General features: G+C 33.9%; 1 protein-coding gene across 1 annotated transcript; it reads left to right on the forward strand.

Moving 5' to 3' along the window:
* The first annotated feature begins 2,076 nt into the window (after window positions 1-2,076).
* Window positions 2,077-4,551, forward strand: LOC149532713 (homeobox protein knotted-1-like 1). Its single transcript, XM_089805753.1, has 5 exons — window positions 2,077-2,529; window positions 3,354-3,470; window positions 3,607-3,829; window positions 4,032-4,189; window positions 4,426-4,551. Exons 1-5 carry the CDS (start codon window positions 2,077-2,079, stop codon window positions 4,549-4,551), a joined length of 1,077 nt encoding a protein of 358 aa, XP_089661879.1.
* Window positions 4,552-22,825: the final 18,274 nt, after the last annotated feature.

Raw genomic sequence — 22,825 nt, forward strand, 5'->3', positions numbered from 1 at the left:
AACTTTAAATAAATATTAATTTTGAGCTATATAACACAAACACATGATTGCCAAGGCTTTAAAGGATGATTTCAATTTTTTTAAAATGTCAAAAAATACCTCAATTGGAGAAACCAAGTTATTATGACATTGGTCATTTTGAAAAATATAATGTATAATTTAAGTCGTCTTAGTTGACTTAATCATCAAAGAGCCATGGCCTCTAAAAGTTGGGATTTCAAATTCAAAAATAGAGGAGTATTTATGATACATAAAAGAACCATACAATTGTTGACTATCTTATTACTCATGCTTTGACATATCATAAAGCATATTTAAAAATAAATAATATATCATCCAAGAGTGTGTCAACAAACTTATAATAGATATAAAGAACAAATTAATGAACTCCGTTTGAGTTTTCAACACCACATTTTTCTTAGTTTTTACATGATTTTTTCCTATTTACTATTCTACAATTTCATGTCTTGCTTCTCCAATCTATTGGGTACTTAAAAATATAAATTTTTTGATGAGTTTTGATAGTACTGTTATGTTGAATTTGTGACCCTTGCATGAAGACTTATCCTATGTCCCCATGCTACTACTTAAGTGCATTTTTTTGGCTTTAATTTAAATAGGTGGAGTGTTCTAATGCAGTCATGGAAAAATGATAAAATTGAACCTTTCCCTATTTTAGTGGGCACCTATAGTTTATGAATTGAAATTAGACTTGCAAAAATAAATGAATAGAAATAATCCACAACTTATTGTAAAATGCTAGGTGGCTCTACAAAAATATCCTTGGGGTTACTATCTCCAGAAATTATTACTTAAAAAATGACATATGACATAGCTACATAATCATCACCCATTAAAAATATTAATACTATAGAAACATTTACACAACATTTTTAAAAATGTCTCTACCATTTTAAAAAACATATATTTTGAGACAATGTAATAATTCTAATTCTCTAATAGTAAATTGTGATTTTAATTTTTTTTATATACATTTTATGTTGTCTAATTAAAAAAATATTTAGATGAATGTAAATTGTAAAAATATAATTTGACCTATCTATATTAATATCAAGTAAAAGTAAAAGTTATATGTATGCATGCATGTATGTATGTAGGGGAAAACACTGAGTTTGGGCTTTTGGTATTCACAATCTCTTTGTAGGGATTGTCTAGCACAAAGTGGTCCAAAAATTGTTATTTCAAAATGTTCACCTAATACATGCTATGTTTGTGACTAAATCTCTCACTTGTCTTTATGAAATATCCCAATATGATGCACAAATGAGACAATCACCAACCAAAAATGTTAAAAAATTAATAGACTATTAGTACATGTGTCATTGACTATTAATACACTATTTTCATTTTTAGTCTCTTTTAAAACTTAAAAAGTAATAATTAAGAATATCATTGGAAGTAGAATTTAAAAACAATCACAAAGTGAGTCTTTTCCCCTAATGAAAAGCTTTTAAAAAATATTAGTCTTTATACATTAATGTGTTAAAAACATAATCACCTCAAGGAATATCCTGAAAACCATAGCATATGTAGGCTTCACTTGGTTATCGGACTGGATAATGGAAGATCGTGTGTGCTTCCCATTGCAAAACGAAGACAAGTGGGTATCTGTAACGCTTAAACTTTACCAAACATACGTTGGAAAAGATTAACAAATGTATAGAAATGTTCGTTCTTCGCCTACTCACATAATTTCCTGCAAACCCAGAAGGAAGAGGAACAATTTCGTTACAACCATTCAGCTTCTGAATGTAAGGGAGAGTGTAAAATGGATGGTTTGTATGGGAAAAATATAAACCAAGCTCCCTACCTAGAGAAAGAATCATAGTTGCAAGGTTATATCACAATGCTCGTGTTGTCATTAATTTCCATTAGTTAGAATTGTTGTGGGTTTGAGCTCACTACAGAAAATTAGCAGCATTGCTTTTTGAGTCTCAAAAATTTCTTGCTCAGCCATTCTCTAAATTCTTTTGTTGCTCTTGGAGACAACTAAAAAAGTCCTAGACATACATGTTTATGTCTTGGTAATGTACTAAGATCTTTGAAAGATCATTAATGGATAACTTGAATCCCCATCTCCCAAATAATGTCCGTGAAGGAAGAAAGCCATGTAATCATGTGGATAAGTTGCTGTCTCTGCAAGAGTTTGAAAACAGTGAAGAGCTGTCAACCATGTTTCTTGCACCTGAACTGCAGGCCCAGTGGCTTAGGCCTTTGCAGGCTGTACATGGAGTGTTCTATCTTGAGAGGCCGCCACCGCCTCCTCCACCTCCTCCTCCTCATGAGGCTGTTGAGGAAGTAGGGAGCTCTACTGATGACATCAATCCTTCAATGGAGGAAGAGAGAAAGAGATGCAGGAACATTGATCAAGATGAAGATTCTGGAGACAGTGCTTGTGCTTCCAACAACACCTTTCATGGAAGTCCAGAGGATGTGATTGAGGCACAACACATCTACTCACATCCACTCTTCATGAGGTTTCTCACTGGACACATTGAGTGCTCTAAGGTATTCTTGTAGATCTAGGTACATAACATAATGCACATTGGGTTACCTATAAATAGTCAATACTGATCATTTTACAGGATTAACCTTAGCATAGTTCTGTTTCTTTCACTGTTCCATGGGCTGCCCTCCTTCCTCCCCCTGTCAATAAAAACCCCATTTCCCTAATTTGGGGACGTTTCTGAGACTTGGGTACTTTGGAGACGCGCTTTGATAGCACCACCACCTCTGCCACCTCCACTGCGGACACCCCCAGATGGCATGTTCTATGCCACATGCCATTACATACTGATTGCAACCTTTAGCCTCATGGAAACTAGTTTATGTTTCATGCGGATCTCACATATTTGTTATATTGCAGATTTTGTCTTAAAGATTTCAATTCACCTCAATATGTCCTCCTGTTGTACCTTTGCAGTCTCCAAATTTATGCCCTTAGGTCCCCTTTCAGGAAACTCTCTGGTTATAGCACCACCAGCTTTGCCACCTCCACTATGGATACCACAGATCGCTTGCTCTATGGCGCATGCTATTACACACTGATTGCAACTTTAGCCCCATGAAAACTGCTTTTGCGTTTCGTGGGGCTCTCACAGATATGTTATACTGCAGATTTTGTCTTAAAGATTTTAATTCACCTCAATTTGTATATCATTAACACCCTCCCACCGCACCCTTGCTGTCTCCAAATTTAGGCACTCCACGAACTATTATTCTATGCAAGTGAACATAAACTGTTCTATGTTCTCCCACTCTTATATTTTAGATGCAGTAGACCATCTTATTGTGCATTTTGATAATGAATAATTGGATATGCATCTACTTAGGTTGGAGTGGCAGATCAAGCTGTAGTACCTCATTTGGATCAGCTTGAAGAGCAGTACAGAACATTGTCCACAAAATCAATTGCAATTGGATCTCATCCTGACCTGGACCAATTCATGGTATTTATCTTTACCCTTCCAGCTTCTTGGTCTCCTTTCTCAGCTAGTTTTTTTCACCATTTCCTTGCTAATTAGATTGATTCAAGAAAATCTCACCATTTACTAACAAATTAAACTGATTCAATAAAATCTCTAGGTACACTACTGTACCTTGCTGGATTCTCAAAGAGAGGAAATGAATAAGATTTTCAACGAGACTCAGGGCTTTCTTAAAACAGTAGAAAAAACCACGGAAGTGATAAGAATGAGAGACCCCTCTGGGATCAGAAACAGAGTGAGCTCTGAAACAATGGACATGGAAATCAAACTTCATGCAAAAATACATGCAATGATGGAAGAAAGAAAGCAGCCACCTATCAGTAAGTATTTGCTTTAAAAGAATCTCCATTACCCAAATTTGGTAACAGAATTTCAGATTTTCGCTAGTTTAATATGATTTTTAATAGGCAGTGTTTTTCTCTAAAGAGTTTCAGATCCCTCAAAATCATTTTTTATCTTTAATCAAAACAATTTCAGGTTTTAGTTTGAGTCATTCATGAACATGTTTTGGGTATTGTCTAGCAAAATATCAACTGACCCAAATATCCAAGGTCACCAAAGAACTCAAGGAAGAGTTTAATGCTCAAAGAACTAGAAAGTATTCAAGGCTTCCAGAGGAAGCTACCATGATTCTTCAGCAATGGTGGGACAAGAATTATCAAGTCAATCCTTATCCTTCGGTAATTGAATGTTTATCTTAAGCTTTAGTGCTGCTTTCAAATGTATTATAAATGAAAAAAATCGAGTAGTGTTTATGCTTATTATCGTTCTAGTTTTTGCAGAAGGATGACAAAGTAGAATTGACAATCAAGCATTATTCATGCTTATTATTGTTTGTAATTTTTGCAGAAGAATGACATAATAGATTTGATAATCAAGTATTATTCATGCTTATCATTGTTTGAAACTTTTGCAGAAGAATGACAAAGTAGAATTCGTGAGACGCACAGGGCTGGAGCTAAAGCAAATAGAAAATTGGTTTTCCAACCAGAGGAAGAAATTACACGAGCCATCTTACAAATGTGGAAGACAAATTACATGATACAACTGCAACATACATTTGTTAAGTGATAATCTCAAGAATATAGTCGTTTTATTATAGTCACTTTATGCTTGTCTAAACTGGCTTTTTAGTATAGATTTATGTATAGCTAAATGGTGGTTAGGGCCAAGGTTCCACCATTTAGGTTTTTGCATGTTTTTGTTTTGATTTAGAATGAGATTGTTTTCATAAAGTGCATTACATTATGCCTTTATGGTAAATCTATGTGCTATTATATGTATTTCTTAATTGTTTTTGTGATACTTGTCGTAGTGATGAGATTTATAAAATTAATGGTTTTAATATTCAATATTAGGATTATAATAATTATTTTATTTTTATGTGCAAGGATAAAGGAAGTCATTTAATTATTTTAATGTGTTACTTTGTTCTTTATGATGTAAATTAATACAATATTTAAAAGTATGATGAATTATGAATTCTTGTGATGAATATAGTTTTAGGTTAATGTGATATAGTATAAAATTGGATGCATAATCACATTAATCAAGTGGATGAAAATATACCTAAATCTACATTCATATTGTGGATGAAAATGTACCAAGTAAATGATAAAAAAGGTTAAGTGCAAACATATATGCCTTATGACACTATCATATGTAAGACCATGATGTCTTTTTGGAAATTGAATGAACCATAATGAAGGAAAATATTGATAACACACACAAGCAACAAGAAAGCACGCATAGACAACTAAAAGAAAACTAGAATTTTGCCTTTATTTAAGCCAAAAAATATTTATTTGATTAATGAGTTTATAATGACTAGGATAACAAAGTTTATAATAAGAACAATGCATATCTAATAGATTGTGAAGGATATATACCTATGATGATAATATGAACCAAAGGTTGATCAATGTATTACTAATAGGTTTGGATCTAGATATATGAATTAATTAAGGACGATAGGGTAGATTGTGTGGATTAGGATTAATTGTACTTAGATGGACTGATTTGCAATTTCTAGATTGGAGAGATAGAATGAGGCTAAATAGATTGTATAAGACAAGAGGAGAATAAATTGATATGATATGATGAGAGGATAAATGGATTGGATATGGTGGAATTACATGAATGATATGATGATTAGGATATAGGAATGAATGAAAGCTAACTACAAGAGATGACCAAGTCTTGGTAAAAGGATGTATGATGCATATATTTTTTAAATAGGAGATAGGTGGATTGAGTGGGAGGATAGGGATAGGAAATAGAGGATTAAAGGATGGAGAATAGGAATATGAGGATCTAAGGACTCTATTGTAAAAGAGTGACATTCACCACATGACAAATAATGTGATTGAGGATGGAAGGACTATGAACCTTAATGGAAGACCTCTCTCTTGTCGATAAATTCGAAAGTGAACAAGAAGACTAGATAGATCGAAATAAAGGATAAGTATATAGGTAAACATTAAAGGCTAATTATAATTGTGAAGGCTTATCAATGAATGGAGAATAGTTGATGAAAAATAGATGTGAAATTCTAAAGTTTGAATTATTATTGGGGGTAAGTGCACAAAGTTTAGGTACCAAAAGAGGGGCATAAGATGCCACTTTTTTTTTTAAAAAAATTATTTAAAATTTTAAAATTATTTTTTAAAATTTTTTAAATTTCTTTTTTCTCAAATCTGCAATTTACAAACTTCTTACAAGAATTTGAAGATAGCTATACTCAAAATTTCAAGATATGACAAACAAAAGTCATAGTCCTCCAAATCTAGTTTCTATACAACTATTTGAAAAAAAAAATCACAGAGTTTAAGGCCCTCAAAAAATGGGGCCACACAAAGTGGTACTATTTTTTTCAATAAAAACCTAACATAGTGTCAGGTGTGGTACCCCTAAAATGCTCACTTTTTTTTTTTGAAATTCTTTAATTGATTTGGTCAAAAGTTACCTAGCACAATGTAGTTCATCCCATATTTTGTCGATAATTTTTAAATGTATTTTTTTATGAATTTAGCAATTGGACAAATTTTGAAAATGTGTAATATATGTGTCCCCCTAGAAATCATTGAAAATTAATAAAAAAATAATAAAAAAATTATTTGAAAGTGTGTAGAATGGAGTCTAGTTTCTAAAAAAGCTAATTTTTGTAAAATTTGATGAATGAGCCAAAATCTGGCCCTCAAATACTACACTATGGTTTTTGAGAAAAAATGGACATACATTCAAAATAAATTATAGTTGAAGGCTTAAAGTAATCTAAATTCAAAATAAATTATATGGTTACATAGCTAACATAGAGATCCACAATATCATGTAACCCAATTTTATTAATATTCAACTATGAGAAAATCTGATGGAGAGCACACAAGAAAAGTTAAGCATTTTTTGTATGTTTTCTAGAAAACATGTCTTAGACTTGTTTGAGTCCACCAAGCCATTGGGTTGGATATCCAAGTCAAATCCAAGCCTTTGAGTTAGTAAATTATAATGCATTAAAAACTATGCATTCCCTAATTTGCAAGCACACAATCAAAATGTAGTGGCTTAAATAGTGTGTGCACTATAGTTTGCATGCCCTGTGGAGTGATAAATAAAGACTATAAAGCCCTTTTAAGTAGCTTCCACTCATGACAATTTATTATACTTATGTTACATTTTATGTATATACTTCCAAGATGTTTGAGAGTGGTTTCAACTTCATAGGAGTTAAGATAAAGATTCTATATTTTGAGGGTTTTAAAGAAATTTGAAACTTAGTTAAATTTCAGAAATCAACAAATTATATTTATCATGATTTCTAGTGGACTATTGATTATAACCTTAAGCCCTTTAATTATACATGATTACTTTAGGATTGCTTCTACTACCATGTAAGAATCTGCCTCAAGCTTTTGTACCATGTAAGAATTCATTTAAGGCAAGAATGAAATGGAAAGATCTAGACGCTCAAGAGATAGCACAAGAGAGACAAGATATGATCCAATAAGAATAGATTAATAAAATAATTGAATGAGTACATCGTAGAAGTGCCTTGTATATAAAGGCAATCAAGATGACTACGAGTCATGCAAAAAGGTAAGGAACAACTAAGCACATGTCCATCAAGAGTGGATTATCCTCCATTGTGCATGAATGCACATACAATAATGTGAGGATACAAACACAAAGGTGTACCTTATAAAGATATGTAGTAGACACCATGTGATCAATTGGAGTGCAAACTACTATGTTATTTACATGACAACTCATATGAATATGCAAACTCATAGGTGTCTACATGATAACTAATATGAATATGCATTATCCTAAGTAAAATTAAGTACTTATTTAGACCAACACCCCCCTTAATTGCAACTTAGGGGAATGCACTTAAGCTATCTAAAGCTAGATAATAATGCAAGATGGGTCTAGGTTATGAGGCCATGTTAGGTACCCCTGTACATGATGCAAGTGAAAAAAATAGATGCAATGAAATCTCTCATAAAGAGGATAAAGAGAGAAAAACACATGAAAAAAACTCCCCTCCAAAAAGAGACATAAGTACAATCAAATAAAATGAGAGAGAAGACCTCATATGAGGAAAAAAATGTTAGAATTATTTAGAATAACTGAGCGGGGGGGGGGGGTTGAATCAGTTATTCAAGGTCCAAATGCCCTAATAATACTTTTTCTTTACTTTTAATGAATCCATACACTTTTCATCGATCCAACCTTAAATCAACCATATTAGCAAGTTACAGTAAATCAACATGTAGAGATAAAACATGAAAGATCAACACATGACACAATGATTTACGTGGAAACCCAATTTGGAAAAAACCACCAGTAACATGCTACTTGATTTTCACTCTTCTAAAGTGATGCCCTGTTAAAAGCTTGCCCTGTTAAAGGCTTACAACACACTATTAAATGTGACCTTGTTAGAGGATTTCACCAAACTGTTAGGAATGGGCCTTGTTAAAGGACTTTTGAACATTCACTTGGAATGTCACCCTGTTAAAGGATTTACCTCATGGCTATTAAACCAACCTAAGTCCATAGGATTTAAACTATCTGTTACAATTTCTAGAGAGTAACAATAATGGCTTTTTGATCTGATACAACTTACAACATACTTTGTAGATTTCATATCACACTTCATTTTTATCCTTTTGCTTGGCTTTAATCACTTTAGCTCTAACTACTTGTCTTCTTCTCAAGCTTAGTCTCCTTGAGTCTTCCTACTCATCATACCAATGCATCCATATCTAGGGTCTTCTTATTGAAATAGAGTAACTATGCTCTCTTTCCTCCTTAGCACCTCCTTTAGCATTTTATGCTTTCATGCTTGACTGCCTCTCTCTGTCTCTTCTTCATGAACTTATGTCTCCTTAAATAGAAATCTGATTTGCCTTTTCTGCTCAATTCTCCCTCTCCAATTTTAGGGTTTCAAATGGATTAGGTAGGATACAATGTATTTATCCCATATCTTGTTCTTATTAAAAACTTCGTCAGTTGTATCTTTTAAAAATGTTCTACATGGTGTTTTGTGCCATCAGCTCATCATTCTTATCTTCCATTTAATTTACAAACTTTTGGACAACAACCTTGTCAGCTTAGATCTGGCAAATCTTCGATTTTCAAAATAATGTAGCAACTCGGCATTATTGATTTACTGGTGCTCGGCACCTCTGTGTTACTCAGCACTATTGGTTTTCTGATGCTCAGCATCTATTTCCTGGATAGCTCAGCATCTAAATAAAACTGTATCACTCAGCACTTGAAGTTTACTCGGCACTTGATAAATTTTGTATCACTCAGCATCTGAAGTTTACTCGGCACTTGATAAATTCTATATCACTCGACATTTGAAGTTTACTCAGCACTTGAAGTTGAACTTGCTCAACTTCAACTAGGAATCTGTTCAGCACCTACTAGCTTGCTCGGCTCCTTCTCTCTAATGAACTTTAGTTAGGCTTTACAGATGTCTTAGCTAAAAACCTTACATCTTTGATATGTTTCAGTGTGCCCATTCTCTATGTCTTATAGTATGTCTGTCATGTCCCGCCCCAACCATCATAGCACTATTGACATTTTGTTTCTTTTGGACTTTGATAGTTAGACTCTAGATGACACATTATTACCCCCTATGGACATTGATATTTTGATCCTTAGACTATTTGATTTCATGTTATGTTATTGGGACATTGATACCTATATCATTAGGCTATATGATGATTCCTTATGATGTTACTAGGACACTAATATTCTAAGTAGCTTTTATGATGTTATTCAGATATTCTTACTTACCTTCTTGATGATCCATATGTCATGATTAAAGCTTATGTTATACTCAAGTGAATGTTTGATTGTTGAATTGTGGTCTCCATATGGTGCTAGATTATCATGTCTTAGCATATTTGGAGTAACATTAAGAATTCATGTATCATTTGAATAAACTAGAATTGTATACTTATATGATATTTGATGCATTACTTAAGGTAGATTAATTCCATAATGTTTTGTAAGAATAAATGATCATAATGTTTTACTATCTAGATTAGAGAATTGCTACAAATGTGAAGTGTGTAATGTGATATGAATGGAAATACATATTTCATATTAGTTATGTTATTCATTGATGATAGAATCTATGTGATTTATATTTACATTATAATTTTATCACCTTATTCTTGGACTACTGATATTTGCAATAAGTGTGCAGGAAAGAAGCCCATGGATTTATGGAGAACCTTGTTAGGTGTTTGGAAAAACCAAGGTTAACCCTAAGGAGAGTATAACCTTTTTACCCTTGTATTTTATTTGTAAAACCAATTTGTGTGTATTATTGTGATTCTATAAAAGTAAATTTTTTTTTCTTGATGGCTTGCCAAGTGTGTTGTGTGTATTGTGGTGTCACTTGACACATGTTCTCCTTTGTAGCATGCTTAGTGGGATGGTAGGTGGTTGAGTGAACCAAGGAGTGGTTTGGTAGGATTTCTTTTCCCTAGGTGTATTTATGGGTCCAAGAGGGATTCTTTCCATGCTAGGTCGAATGCACATCTTTTGTGAATTTCTAGGAGGTTTACACCATCCCTAGGGGTAGTTTGAGGTCTTATTTTAAAGCCCATATGATATACCTAGGGGATAGGGGCATTTTTAAGTATTATAAGCTTCCCTAGGCATTGAAAAGAGCACCCAAAAATTGTGGATTCCCAAGTTGGCCGAATTTGGAAACTTAAGCATCAAAAGAAAAGATTCTTTAGAGAGAGTTGGTTGGAGAGTTCTTGGGGGGAGAATTTTTGGATAGATCTGGAAAAAGGATCTAAGTGGGGTAAAATTTTGGAAAAGGGGAAAAAAAAGAGGAGAAGAAGATAGCTTAGGAGGAGGATTGCTGGTAAAAAGAGAGGGAGCTCAAATTTGCTTGGAAACCAGGTTGGTAACCTTATGTACCCTTGCTATGAAAGTTTGTTGTTAAGTAGATTATTTTTATTGTGTTATGCATGTGAGTTTTCTGTAATGTAGTTATAATATGGTGTGTTGTAATGTTTTGTTGTGTGAGGTTGAGGGATCATGTTTCAGTTTTGGTGTATGTGTGTATTGTGATTTACTTTGTGTTGTGAATTCATATGTTCTTGTTCTAGTTTTCTGTTTTGGGTGTGACAAGGTGAGTCTCATCTCTTGGGAGGGAAAGAGAGCCTTGTGAGGGTAAGGGGTGCATAGGGAACGTGTTGGGTGAGAGTCTCTCCTAGAGTAGGAGAGGGATGCCATATGGGTGTTATGGGCCCCATATGCCACCTTGCTGGAGTTATAAGTATTGTAAAGATGCCATGTGAGGGCATGTATGTGGTGTTGGGTTGCCTTGTGAAGGCATGTGTATAAAGTGTATAGCCTAATGAAGGCATAGTTGCAGGTGGAGTCTCCTCAACATTCATTTTCCACCCTTACCCCTTGAGATGGATCTACATGTGATCCTAAGTGGTCTACCTTGGTTGGGAATTTTTGTGGTTTTATTTGTCAACTATAAAATGTGTGAACAGTTTTGTAATGTGAGCATTGTGTTGTAAATGGTTGTTAGTAATGTATGTCCACCTAGTCAAGGTTCTCCCTGCTCGGGGGTGGCATTTAAAAGGCCTAAGGTTGGGAGGAGAGTACCATGGGCTTGTTTGTGTGTGTTGTATTGCAGGTTGTGATCTATGGATTGAAGACTTGAAGAGAAGAAGGATGTTGTCTTATTTTCATGTGCAACAAAAACATACTTCCAAGTGAATTCTTATTGTATTAGGGAGAGTCACCCTTGGGTAACTCCCAATTTTGTGTTTTATGACAGCTTGTAAGCTGGAAAATTGTATAAGTGGACTGTATAAGTGGAGTGTACTTGTTGATATGTTGCTACATTCAATGATTAAAGAAATTTATATATCATGCACTATCCTATAGTATATAGAAATGAGTAAAGTTGCTATGTTTTTGTTTCTAAAATGATTCTAAGAGAAAAATGTGTGTCTCCATTTGAAATTGATACATTTGGTTATAAAGACATTTTGTTAGAATTTCAAATAATGTTCTGGTTGGAAGGAACTAAAGTGGTTAGTGAAGTTAGTTAAATGTATTGTAGTAATGTACATCAATATTGTAGATCAAGGAAAATAAATATAACAAATAAAATAAAATAAAAATGCTTTCATTGAAAAAGAAAAAATATATTTATATTTGATGGTTCCTTTGACTGTAATATTGGTGCACTACAATGTCATCAACACACTTTTTCATCAATGGCTTAGCTGATCCTTATACTTCATTACAACATCATAACTTCAACCTTTCTCTTGGTGTACTAGTTACATCTTATTGATTGCCTCCTTCTTGTCAATCAACTAACTGATAGTATTTGGATCACTAAAGCAATTGTCATTCCTGCAAGTAGCAAGTTTGACATCAATGACAAAACAATGATTGAGAACATTCTTTACGAGTTCCATATGATCATTCTAACAACTTTCCTCATGATCTTTTCAATCATTTCCAACAATCTCCCTCTTTGGCATTGATGGCAAAACCAAATTGATCAATTGTTCAACTTAGTTACCACCAAGATTGTATATGTTGTCTACTACTTTTCTTGGCTGCTGCATCACTGCTGCATCTTTACTACTGATCTCATATATCTCCCTTTTTCATATATATCTCCCTCTTGCTTTGTATTGATCAAGTTTCTGCATATTTCTCCCTCTTTAACATAAATTCCAAATATGTAGCATCTTTATCATGTAAAATATAAGCTTTGGCTTCTTGTTGTTTTTCTCCCTCTGTCACCATGCTTGTGACTAATTTGGAGTTTTTGCTCCTGCTGTCATCCTCTACATCATTCTTCTGATATTTCAATGATTTATTGTTGGTGATGCAGGGCATCTTTCTTGTTGCTTTAAACTGTTTGAGTTAGGGGTATTACCCCCAACTTGCCTCTAAGATATTCATAAGCATCCTTTGGCAATGGTTTGGTGAAGATATCTACAGTTTGTTCCTTTGTGTGAATGTATTCCAACTTTACTTGTTTGTCTTCTACCAGTTCTCTGACATAATGATACTTGATTGCGATGTGCTTGGTTTTTGCATGCATTACTGAATTTTTGGATATTTTTATAGCACTTGTGTTATCACAATACAATATCACAGTTTTTGTTACCTCTTCTTTCATTCCTTTTAATAGATGTGTGAGCCACATAATGTTTGTGCAATTGACTGTTGCTGCCACATATTCTGATTCTGCAGTGGACTGGGATGTGCATGTTTGTTTCTTGCTAGTCCAGGTAACTAGCGTTTTGCCTAGAAATAATGCACCTCCACTTGTGCTTTTTCTATCATCAATGTTGCCTCCCCAATCGGCATCTGTATATGCATTGAGCTCAAATTTTCCATTCTTCTTATAGTATAGACCAAAGTTATCAGTTCCTTTAAGATATCTAATTTTTTTTTTTTACTGCTATGAGATGATTTTATTTGGGATTAGCAGAGAATCTAGCTACTATTTCAACTGCTAATGCTATGTCTAGTCTACTATGTACAACATATTATAGTTTTCCAATCATGGATCTATACATTGTTTGATTGACTTTAGCTGATTCATCATTTTTGGATAGCTTATTCCCTGTTGCCATTGGTGTGCTAACTGATTTGAACTCCTCTAATCCAAACACTTTAAGAATCTCTTTGATGTACTTTGATTGTGTCACAAATATACCATGTTTTAGTTGATGTACTTGCAATCCAACAAAATTTTTTATTTCTCCAAACATAGACATTTCAAATTCATGTTTCATTTTGTTAGCAAAGCCTTTGCAAAGCACTTCCTTTCCACCAAACACTATGTCATCCACAAAGATTTCATATAAAATAATATGCTTACCTTCTTCTGCTTTGATGTACATGTTGCTATTATCATCAGTTCTTTCAAATCCTATTTGTACTAGATACTTGTGAAGTCTCTCATACCATGCTCTAGGTGCTTGTTTCAAACCATAGAGTGCTTTATGTAGCTTACAAACCATATCCCTATTGTTCTCATCAACAAATCCTTCTAGTTGTTCAATGTAGACTTCTTCTTCTAGTATACCATTTAAAAAAGTAGACTTTACATCCATCTGATAGACTTTAAAATCTTTATATGCAACATATGCAAGTAAAGTTCTTACTCCTTCCATTCTAGCAATAGGGGCGAATGTTTCCCCATAGTCTAGTCCTTCTTCTTGAGCATAACCCTTGCATACTAGTCTAGCTTTGTTTTTGGTAATCTCACCATTCTCATCTAGCTTGTTTCTGAATACCCATTTGGTGCCAATCACGTTCTTGTCAACTAGTCTGGGAACCAAACTCCAAGTTTTGTTCTTCTTTATTTGATCAATCTCTTCTTCCATAGCTTTATACCAGTCATCATCTTGTAATGCACCATATACTATCTTAGGTTCAGATTTGCTAATCAGACATGATTCATGTCTTAGTCTGTTCCTTGTCATTGGTCTTGCATCTTTGTCACCAATTATCTGTTCAGCAGGGTGATGTCTTTTTACATATTTGGATAATCTTGGTTCTGTCCTTGTTTCCATGTTTGATATTTTTGATTCAAGGTCACTATGTACTGAGTTTTTAGGTTGTTCTTCATCTCTTTCATATGTACTATCTTCAGAATCATTTCCTTCATTCTACAACTCGACTTCTGAATGCAACTTGACATTCTCTAGTTGTGAGTCGGCTGAATCTAGAACTTGTTGTTGAGTTTCAATTTGATTGACATCATCCTCATCAGTCATTCCTTCATAAGAATACACAAAGGTTCTGTATTCATCCATTCTTTTTGGTTCTTTAGCTTGGACTTCTGTATGCTCATCAAAGTTTACATTTGCACTTTCCACAATTTTATTAGTGTTAGTATTCAAACACTTGTATGCCTTACTTCTAGTGGAATAATCAAGGAATATGCCTTCATCACTTTTTGCATCAAATTTTCCATTTCTAGCATCTTTGAGCATAAAGCATTTGCAACCAAGTACTTTAAAATGTTTTACATTGGGTGAGTGACCATACCATAATTCAAAAGGTGTTGTATTTGTACCTTTCTTGACTTGTACTCAGTTCAGTGTATGAACAACTACACTTACAACTTCTCTCTAGTATTTTAGAGCAACAATCTTTTCCATCATTAATGTTCTGGCACAATCAATCACAAATCTATTTCTTCTTTCAGCAATTCCATTCTGTGGGGGAGTTCTAGGAGCTGAATTTTTCTTTTGATTCCTTTATCATTACAAAATATCTTGAATTCATTTGATGTGAATTCACCACCTCTGTCTGATCTTAGGCATTTCAAGCTCTTTCCTATTTCTTTTTCAACTCTAGCCACATACCGCTTAAACATTTGAAAAGCATCAGATTTTTGCTTTAATAACATAACAATCATCATCTTGAAATAGTCATCAACAAATAACATTATGTACTTATCTCCTTTATAGCTTTGTACTTCCATTGGACCACATAAGTCAATATGAACTAGTTCAAGTATCTCTTTGGATGTATAGTTTTTGCTTTTGAAACTTGAATTCATCATCTTTCCTAGCTGACATTGTTTGCATATGATATTATTAGGCTTCTTCAATTTTGGTAAACCTCTGACTTTCTTCATTTTACTGATCTTGACCAAATTTTCAAAGTTGACATGACATAGCCTTCTATGCCATAACCATTCATCATCAAATTTTGCAATAAAACAAGAAACATCATCCATATCAAGGTAAAACATATTACTCCTTGTTTGATCTCCTTTTCCTATTAGTTTACCATCAGTATCATAGATTTTTGCAATTTTGTTACCAAATTCTACTTTGCATCCTATATTGCCTAACTGTGAGACACTCAGAAAATTGTAGTTTAATCCTTCAACATAGTATGCATTATCACATGAAATTTTCTCTATGAGCTTAATGGAACCTTTTCCTTTGATTTGACATGGAGCATCATTACCAAATCTAACACTATTTCCATCATACTGAGTAAAGTTAACAAACTTACTTTTGTCTCCTATCATGTGATGTGAGCATCCACTGTCTATGATCCACCTGTCATTCTTGTTCATACATGTTACCAGTGTTGTGGGCTCTTCTTCATTAGATTGGTCCTTCATGGCTACATAAACAACTTCATCATCATTATCATCAGAATTTTCTTCAACAATATAACACTTCTTACCTTTTTCTTTGTAATCTCTCCTATCATCATCTCTTCTGAATTTATTTTTGTTGCCTTCCTTGTAATCCTTTTTCTATGTACATCTGGCAGCAATATGACCTACTTCATTGCAATTGAAACAAATGATAGGCATCTTACCTTTGAATTTTCCTTTGCCTCTGTGAAATCTTCTAGCAAGCAATGCTTCCAATTGTTCCACATCTTCCTTATCAATGCTACTGTCACTCGATACATATTTCATTTTTCTTCCTTTCTTTGATTTCATCTGTTCAGCATCTTTTAGTGATAGCTTGGCCTTAAATGCATATTCAACATTCTCAGGTCTGTAGTTGTCAAAGTTAGATAACTCAAATGCAGCGAGTCTACCTATTATACCTTCAAAACTTAGATTGTTTCCTAGTACACATCTTAGTTCTTGTATTGCTGATACTCTAATAGCATAGATAGGGAGCAAGGTTCTTAAGAACTTATTATTAACAGTATCTTCATCCAATTGACCACTCAAGCATCTTATTGCACTTACCACTTCCTTTATTCTTGCGCCATACTGAGCAACATTCTCATTTTCCTCCATTTTCATATCATCAAACTTTCCTCTGAGACTTTCTCTTTTTTCTCTCTGTACATTCTGATCTCCTCCATAGATGTTTGATAGGGCTTTCCACATTTTGAATGCAGTGTCACATCCTTTGATATCATCAAATTCAGCATAGCTGAGTGCAGAGGCAATCTCCAGCATTGTCTGATTGTGTTCCTGTTTGTTTTTCATGTCTTCTGCAGTAAGAGTACTAGTTGGATCTACATGTTCAGTGACAATTGAATTTTAGGCATAATCAACTATGGATCCAAGATGTAGCTTCATCAAACTTTTCCATGCAACAAAGTTGTCTTTGTTGAGCTTGGAAACTTCTCTCTTAGGCATTTTGATCTTTTCTGCTTATAGTCCCTTTAAACTAAATCAACAGTTTAGCTTTGATACCAATTTTTAGAATTCTTTAGAATAACTGAGAGGGGGGGGGGGGTTGAATTAGTTATTCAAGGTCCAAATGCCCTAATAATACTTTTTCTCTACTTTTAATGAATCCATACACTTTTCATCCATCCAAACTTAAATCAACCATATTAGCAATTTACAGTAAATAAACATTATTGATTAAATATTTACTATTTATTTAATTAATCAGCATCCCTTAGTTAATTACTTAATTTTATTAACTATAGTCCAATTGATAAAATAAAATGATCACCCAAAATCAATTTATCAATTAAATCCCTCTTCCCCTATTAAATTGAATAAATCATCAAATCTATTCAATTTAATTTCATACTCTCTATTTTATTAAATAAATCATTTAATAAAATATCTAAAATCCAAAAGCCTTCCTAAACCTTATCCTAACCCCTAATCCAACCCATTCACCCATACTAAACTCACTTAGCCACCTAACTAACCCATCCCATCAAAGCCAAATCACTCACCACCTAACCCCCCTTCTAAGCTAATCCTAACCCTCTTCTAATCATGTGCACAATCATAAACATGGGTTAAGACTTGTTAACCCAAGCTAAAGTCAACAAATATCTTCCCCTCACCCTCCAACATAAATGACCCTCAAATATCTCTTACACTCCTCTTAATGGCTCTTACATCCTCACTCATGACTCTTACATACTCACCCTCCCTTCATTACTCCCTTTGACCACCTCATACCCTATCCCATCACATGCACTCTCCTTGTGACACTTGTAACCTCCTCATTGGTTCTAAACAAGCAAAATCCTTGTGCTCCCTTTTGAGTGCATCCTGACCCTCCCTCACCATCTCATCATCTTGACATCTTGGCCATTCATTCCTTCAACCCTTAGCCTATAAATTGAACCTCCTCCCTTCACAAAATCATCCATCCTCCATGCAAATTTATAATGATATTTTGAGAGCACACACACTACCAATATACCATTATAATGGAAAAATCACTCCATGACTCCATTGTTGCAACCTTATTTCACTCACCCCCTCCATCCATTTGAAGCTTGAGCTATACTTGTGAGCACACATACCTTAAATTGGGGACAAATCTATTGTATCATTGTGTTATACCATTTGGATCTTACCATTCTTAGTTTGCCTCCATTTGTGGTGATAACAAATCAGTCCTATCTTAAGTGTTTACTCATTTTAGTATTGTTAATGCATTCCTTAATAGCTAGTATTCATGTTACACTACTAAACTAGGTGATATAGGTAGAAACTATGCCATGAGTGTAGAACAATATTCCTCCCCTTAGGAAGTAACAAAACCAAAGGTGCATCAATGAATTCTCCCCCATATGTAGGAAGAAACCTCAAAATGTATAGAATCTCTAAAACCTTCTCAAGTATCTCGATGTCAATACTAAAAAGTACCTCCTCCAAATCATGTGCACTATGCCACTCTACTGAAAAAGACAATTCAAGATCAACCAAGGATGGATGTAGAACATGAATCAAAGACTCAAGTGTCTCCTCTAAAGAGAAAGTGAACTTCTCCAACTATTGTATCAAAGTATCCACCATCATGCCAACCCTAAAAGAATGATCAAGTAGAGAATGAAGATGAAGTTTGGAGTGTTCCTTCACAAAAACTAAAGGAGGATCATATTCACCAAAGGAAAGATGAATGTCATGAAGTGTCTCCCAAATCTGCAATGTAGGACTCCACAAACAAACCTACAATATCTTTCAAGTAGTCATCCCATGGAACTAATTCTAGATGATAAGGAGTATCCCGCTACACTGAATCACTTGAATCCATGGCTATGTGAATACAAACATCACCAAGAATAATAGTAGATGAAATATCAATAGGAGAATTAGTAGTTGCAATTGGAGTCTTTGGATCATCAAGAATCTCAATATCATCAAAAGTTTGAATCTTCCATAAGGTATGCTCATCGTAGGGAATGTTATCTACATCATCAAGTGGAAGGAGACAATCTGCAACTAGATCTTCTAATCATGGAGGAACATGAGATCTCCAAAGTGTTCTTGAATAATAAGTCAATGTCTGTATAGGCATTTAATACCCTCTAGCTTGCTATCAACTTTAGAGAAGAAAGGTGGACCAATTCCATAACCAATCAATCCCATTATATGCATATTCCTATCACACCAAGCCAAATTTCTAAACTTTGACTTGGTCTTAGGAATAAGTCCATATAGATTAGGCAAGAGTTTTATCCATCTACAATATATAATGATTCCCCTTGCCCATGATGCATAATTATCCCCAATAAAAAATACAACTACATGGTGGATTGTCCATTCCATGACTTTATCCATGATGTGATTATCTCATGAAAAAAAATTAATGCACTCTCCACAATGTGAAAAAAGAAAGAACCCCCCCAAAATAGATGCTTTGAAACTCTATACTTAGTGCATATAAAATTGCTACTTGTCAAAATAAACCAAAGTGGACTTCTAAATTTGATGGTTACAACAATAAATATGAAGCTATATTAGACTCAACAAGATAAGACACAAGATCTCTCAAGGATCTAATTAATTGCAAGTGCCAAAATAGGCCAAAAATAACCAAATGTTGAAAGTATTATGTCCACTCAAAGATACTCCAAATTGATACTAGATATGGGAAGTAGACAAAAAATTATGCACTTTCAAAAAAATAGCACTTGAATATGTGCCCATATGAGCTAAATGAAGCCTTTGATGTTGCAAAAATTAGGATTTGTAAATTTCAAAAAGAAATCAGGAATAGAGATTACAGACAATCTGCACCATTGTGTAGATCAAGAAATTGTACACAACCCCCCCACAAAAAAAAAAAAAAAACAGAAAAAGAAAAAAAAAAAAAAGAGAAAGAAAAAGAAAAAATTTCTTGAAAGGAGTCCATACGAGTGAGATATTGTTATTTGAAAATCATGTCTGTAATTATTTTTTCTGAATTTCCGTTGTTGTACCTTGAAAAATAAAATGACTAGATTTTGGCTCAAATGGTCAATTTTGATGGAAAAAAAAGGTTAGTTTAGGGGTTTTTGGAACTTCTCAATGTGATTCCAACATCTAATTTGCAACAAAAAGCTCCAATCTTGACTTGCAAAACAAAATTCTCTTCAATGGCTATGCAATGAATGCTCCTTTGGCTTTGATACCATGTAGGAATTTGGTATAGCTCTGATACCATGTAAGAATTTTTGAAAGGCAAGAATGAAATGATAAGATATAGAAGCTCAAGAGATAAAAGAAGAGAGACAAGATATGATCAAATGAGAACAAATTAATCAGATATTTGGATAAATACATCATAGAAGTCCCTCATATATAAAGGAAATGAAGATGACTAGGAGTCATGCAAAGAGATAAGAATTAACTAAGCACATTTCCACTAAGAGTGGATTATCCTTCAATGTGCATGGATGTACATGCAACAATGGGAGGATAAAAATACAAAGGTGTATCTCATAAAGAGATGTAGTAGACAACATGCGATCAATTGAAGTGTGAACTACTATGTTGTCTACATGACAACTCATATGAATATGAAAAATCCTATGTATCTATATGATAACTAATATGAATATACATTATCCTAAGTAAAATTAACTAAAGTGTAAATCGTAAGTACTTATTTATACCAAATCTCTCTCTCTCTCTCTCTCTCTCTCTCTCTCTCTCTCTCTCTCTCTCTCTCTCTCTCTCTCTCTCTCTCTCTCTCTCTCTCTCTCTCTCTCTACCACCTTAGGACACCTTAGTATATATCTTATTATTTCTAAGGAGTCTAAATGATGCAAGAGCATTCTAGGGAAGTCAACAATCTTGTATGAAGGGTATTTATGATTTGATTCATGGAGTTATGATTTGTGTATTTGAGTATTGGTTCAAGGCATATTGGGCAACCTTTACTTAGGAGCACATGGGGATTGGATGGATCGTGTTGAAGATGGAGTTGTTTTACCTTGCAGCTAAAACAATAATTTTTGGTTTTTGTAGGATACTTGTGGGGAATGTAGATAATTATTCTTGATGATTGAGAGATTAAAAATTTCATTAATTAAAGAGGGACTAGATTAACATCTTTATTCAAAGATGCAAGTCCTAGTTCATTTTGAATTGGGAGATATGACTATTTTCCTAATGCATCGATTTTATGTCAACTTTCACATTAGTTTTTTGCATGTCACTTTCATGTTGAATGAAAAATTATCCTTAATTAATAAGCCTTTTCATACTGAAGGGGTTGTAGAGGACCTAAATTAATACATTCAAATAAGATAACAAGTCTTGATTCAATCAAAGTGAGGAGATATCATTATTTTTCTTGGATATTAATTTTTGAGGAGTTTTTCACAGAAACATGTGGGGTTTTCATCTTGCGAAATTTCATATGATGAAATGGGATCTTGTTATGATAGGTAAACTTTATTGGGTCATGTGTGGAATATAATTTTTCATTTAGTTTTCTTCATGTTTGGTATAGTTTTGGTTTACTCTTCCAAGGTGGACCTATATTGTAATTAAATGCTTGACTAGCCAACTTGTGGCTTAGCTGGCTATATAAGGAGCTTGTATTGATGTAGAAATCATTAGAGTGGATTAGTGTGGATAATTGGAATGTTATTATGGATCATGATTTGTAGGATTCAATATTATCAATAAAGGAGTAGCTGCGATTGCGAATTTGGAGAAGAGCTAGTGGTTTGGTTTAGAAACAAGGAGGTTGCTTGGTGGCTTACAAGAACAAGTTGAGATCTTGGAGGTTTCTACTAGATTGTTGTTTTGTTATAGATCTAGGCTAGCTAGGAATTGAGTTGGATCTTGAGGGATCTTGTAAACTATTGTAATTTCTTTGTATTTGGTCATAATTGGGAAGGCCTTATAGCTCAACACATTAACTATAATTAATTATTTTATGGAAAAGGAGTTGTGAATTAGTATCAAATCTTGTGCTATTATTCATTTTCCACTACTTGATTATTTTCAGGGGGCTGGGATATCTCTATTGGGGATTCTCCTAACTTGCACTACATCAGGTGGTACTAGAGTGAAGGTTTGATCTAGTTGGTTGAACTTATTAGAGCAAGGATTGATCTGGTTGGTTTAACTTATCAGAGTGAAGGTTGGATCTGGTTGATTATTGTAAAGGGTTTGAAAATATCTTGGAAGATGTCTCTGAGAAGATTGGACCCTGGGGAAATTGATGGTCTTAGTGATGCTGTAGAAGAAAGGATCTCAAAGAAGATTAAAGCTAATTTTAGATCTAAAATGGAGGAGGTTAAGATTAGTTTCAGATCTCAGATGACATTGATGAAGAGTGATATGATTGTTGAAATAGTGAGTACTTTAGGTGGTGTACCTAGGCATGTTGGTGTTGAAAGAAGCTATGAGGAAGCTGCTGAAGAATTTGAAGTTACTAGATCTAGTGGTGATGACAAAACTGATCATGTGGAGAGACCTATTGGAATTAGGGTTGGTCAATTTGCTAGGCCTGGATCTTAGTTGAAGTTGAGGCATAAGATGGAAGTTTCTAATTTCTAAGGTACTTTGAATCTTGAAGACTTGATTGATTAGATTGGTGAAT

Source organism: Cupressus sempervirens, chromosome 10, assembly GCF_028749045.1.
Source record: "Cupressus sempervirens isolate cs-2001-9-10 chromosome 10, ASM2874904v1, whole genome shotgun sequence".
In the NCBI taxonomy this organism is placed as follows: Eukaryota; Viridiplantae; Streptophyta; class Pinopsida; order Cupressales; family Cupressaceae; genus Cupressus; species Cupressus sempervirens.

Bases quoted from the DNA above. Each gene is read 5' to 3' on its own strand.
- LOC149532713 (XM_089805753.1), top strand. From the start codon at position 2,077: ATGGATAACTTGAATCCCCATCTCCCAAATAATGTCCGTGAAGGAAGA. The intron at 3,471-3,606 runs GTATTTATCTTT...TAAAATCTCTAG, and splicing joins CTGACCTGGACCAATTCATG to GTACACTACTGTACCTTGCT. The intron at 4,190-4,425 runs GTAATTGAATGT...AAACTTTTGCAG, and splicing joins AAGTCAATCCTTATCCTTCG to AAGAATGACAAAGTAGAATT.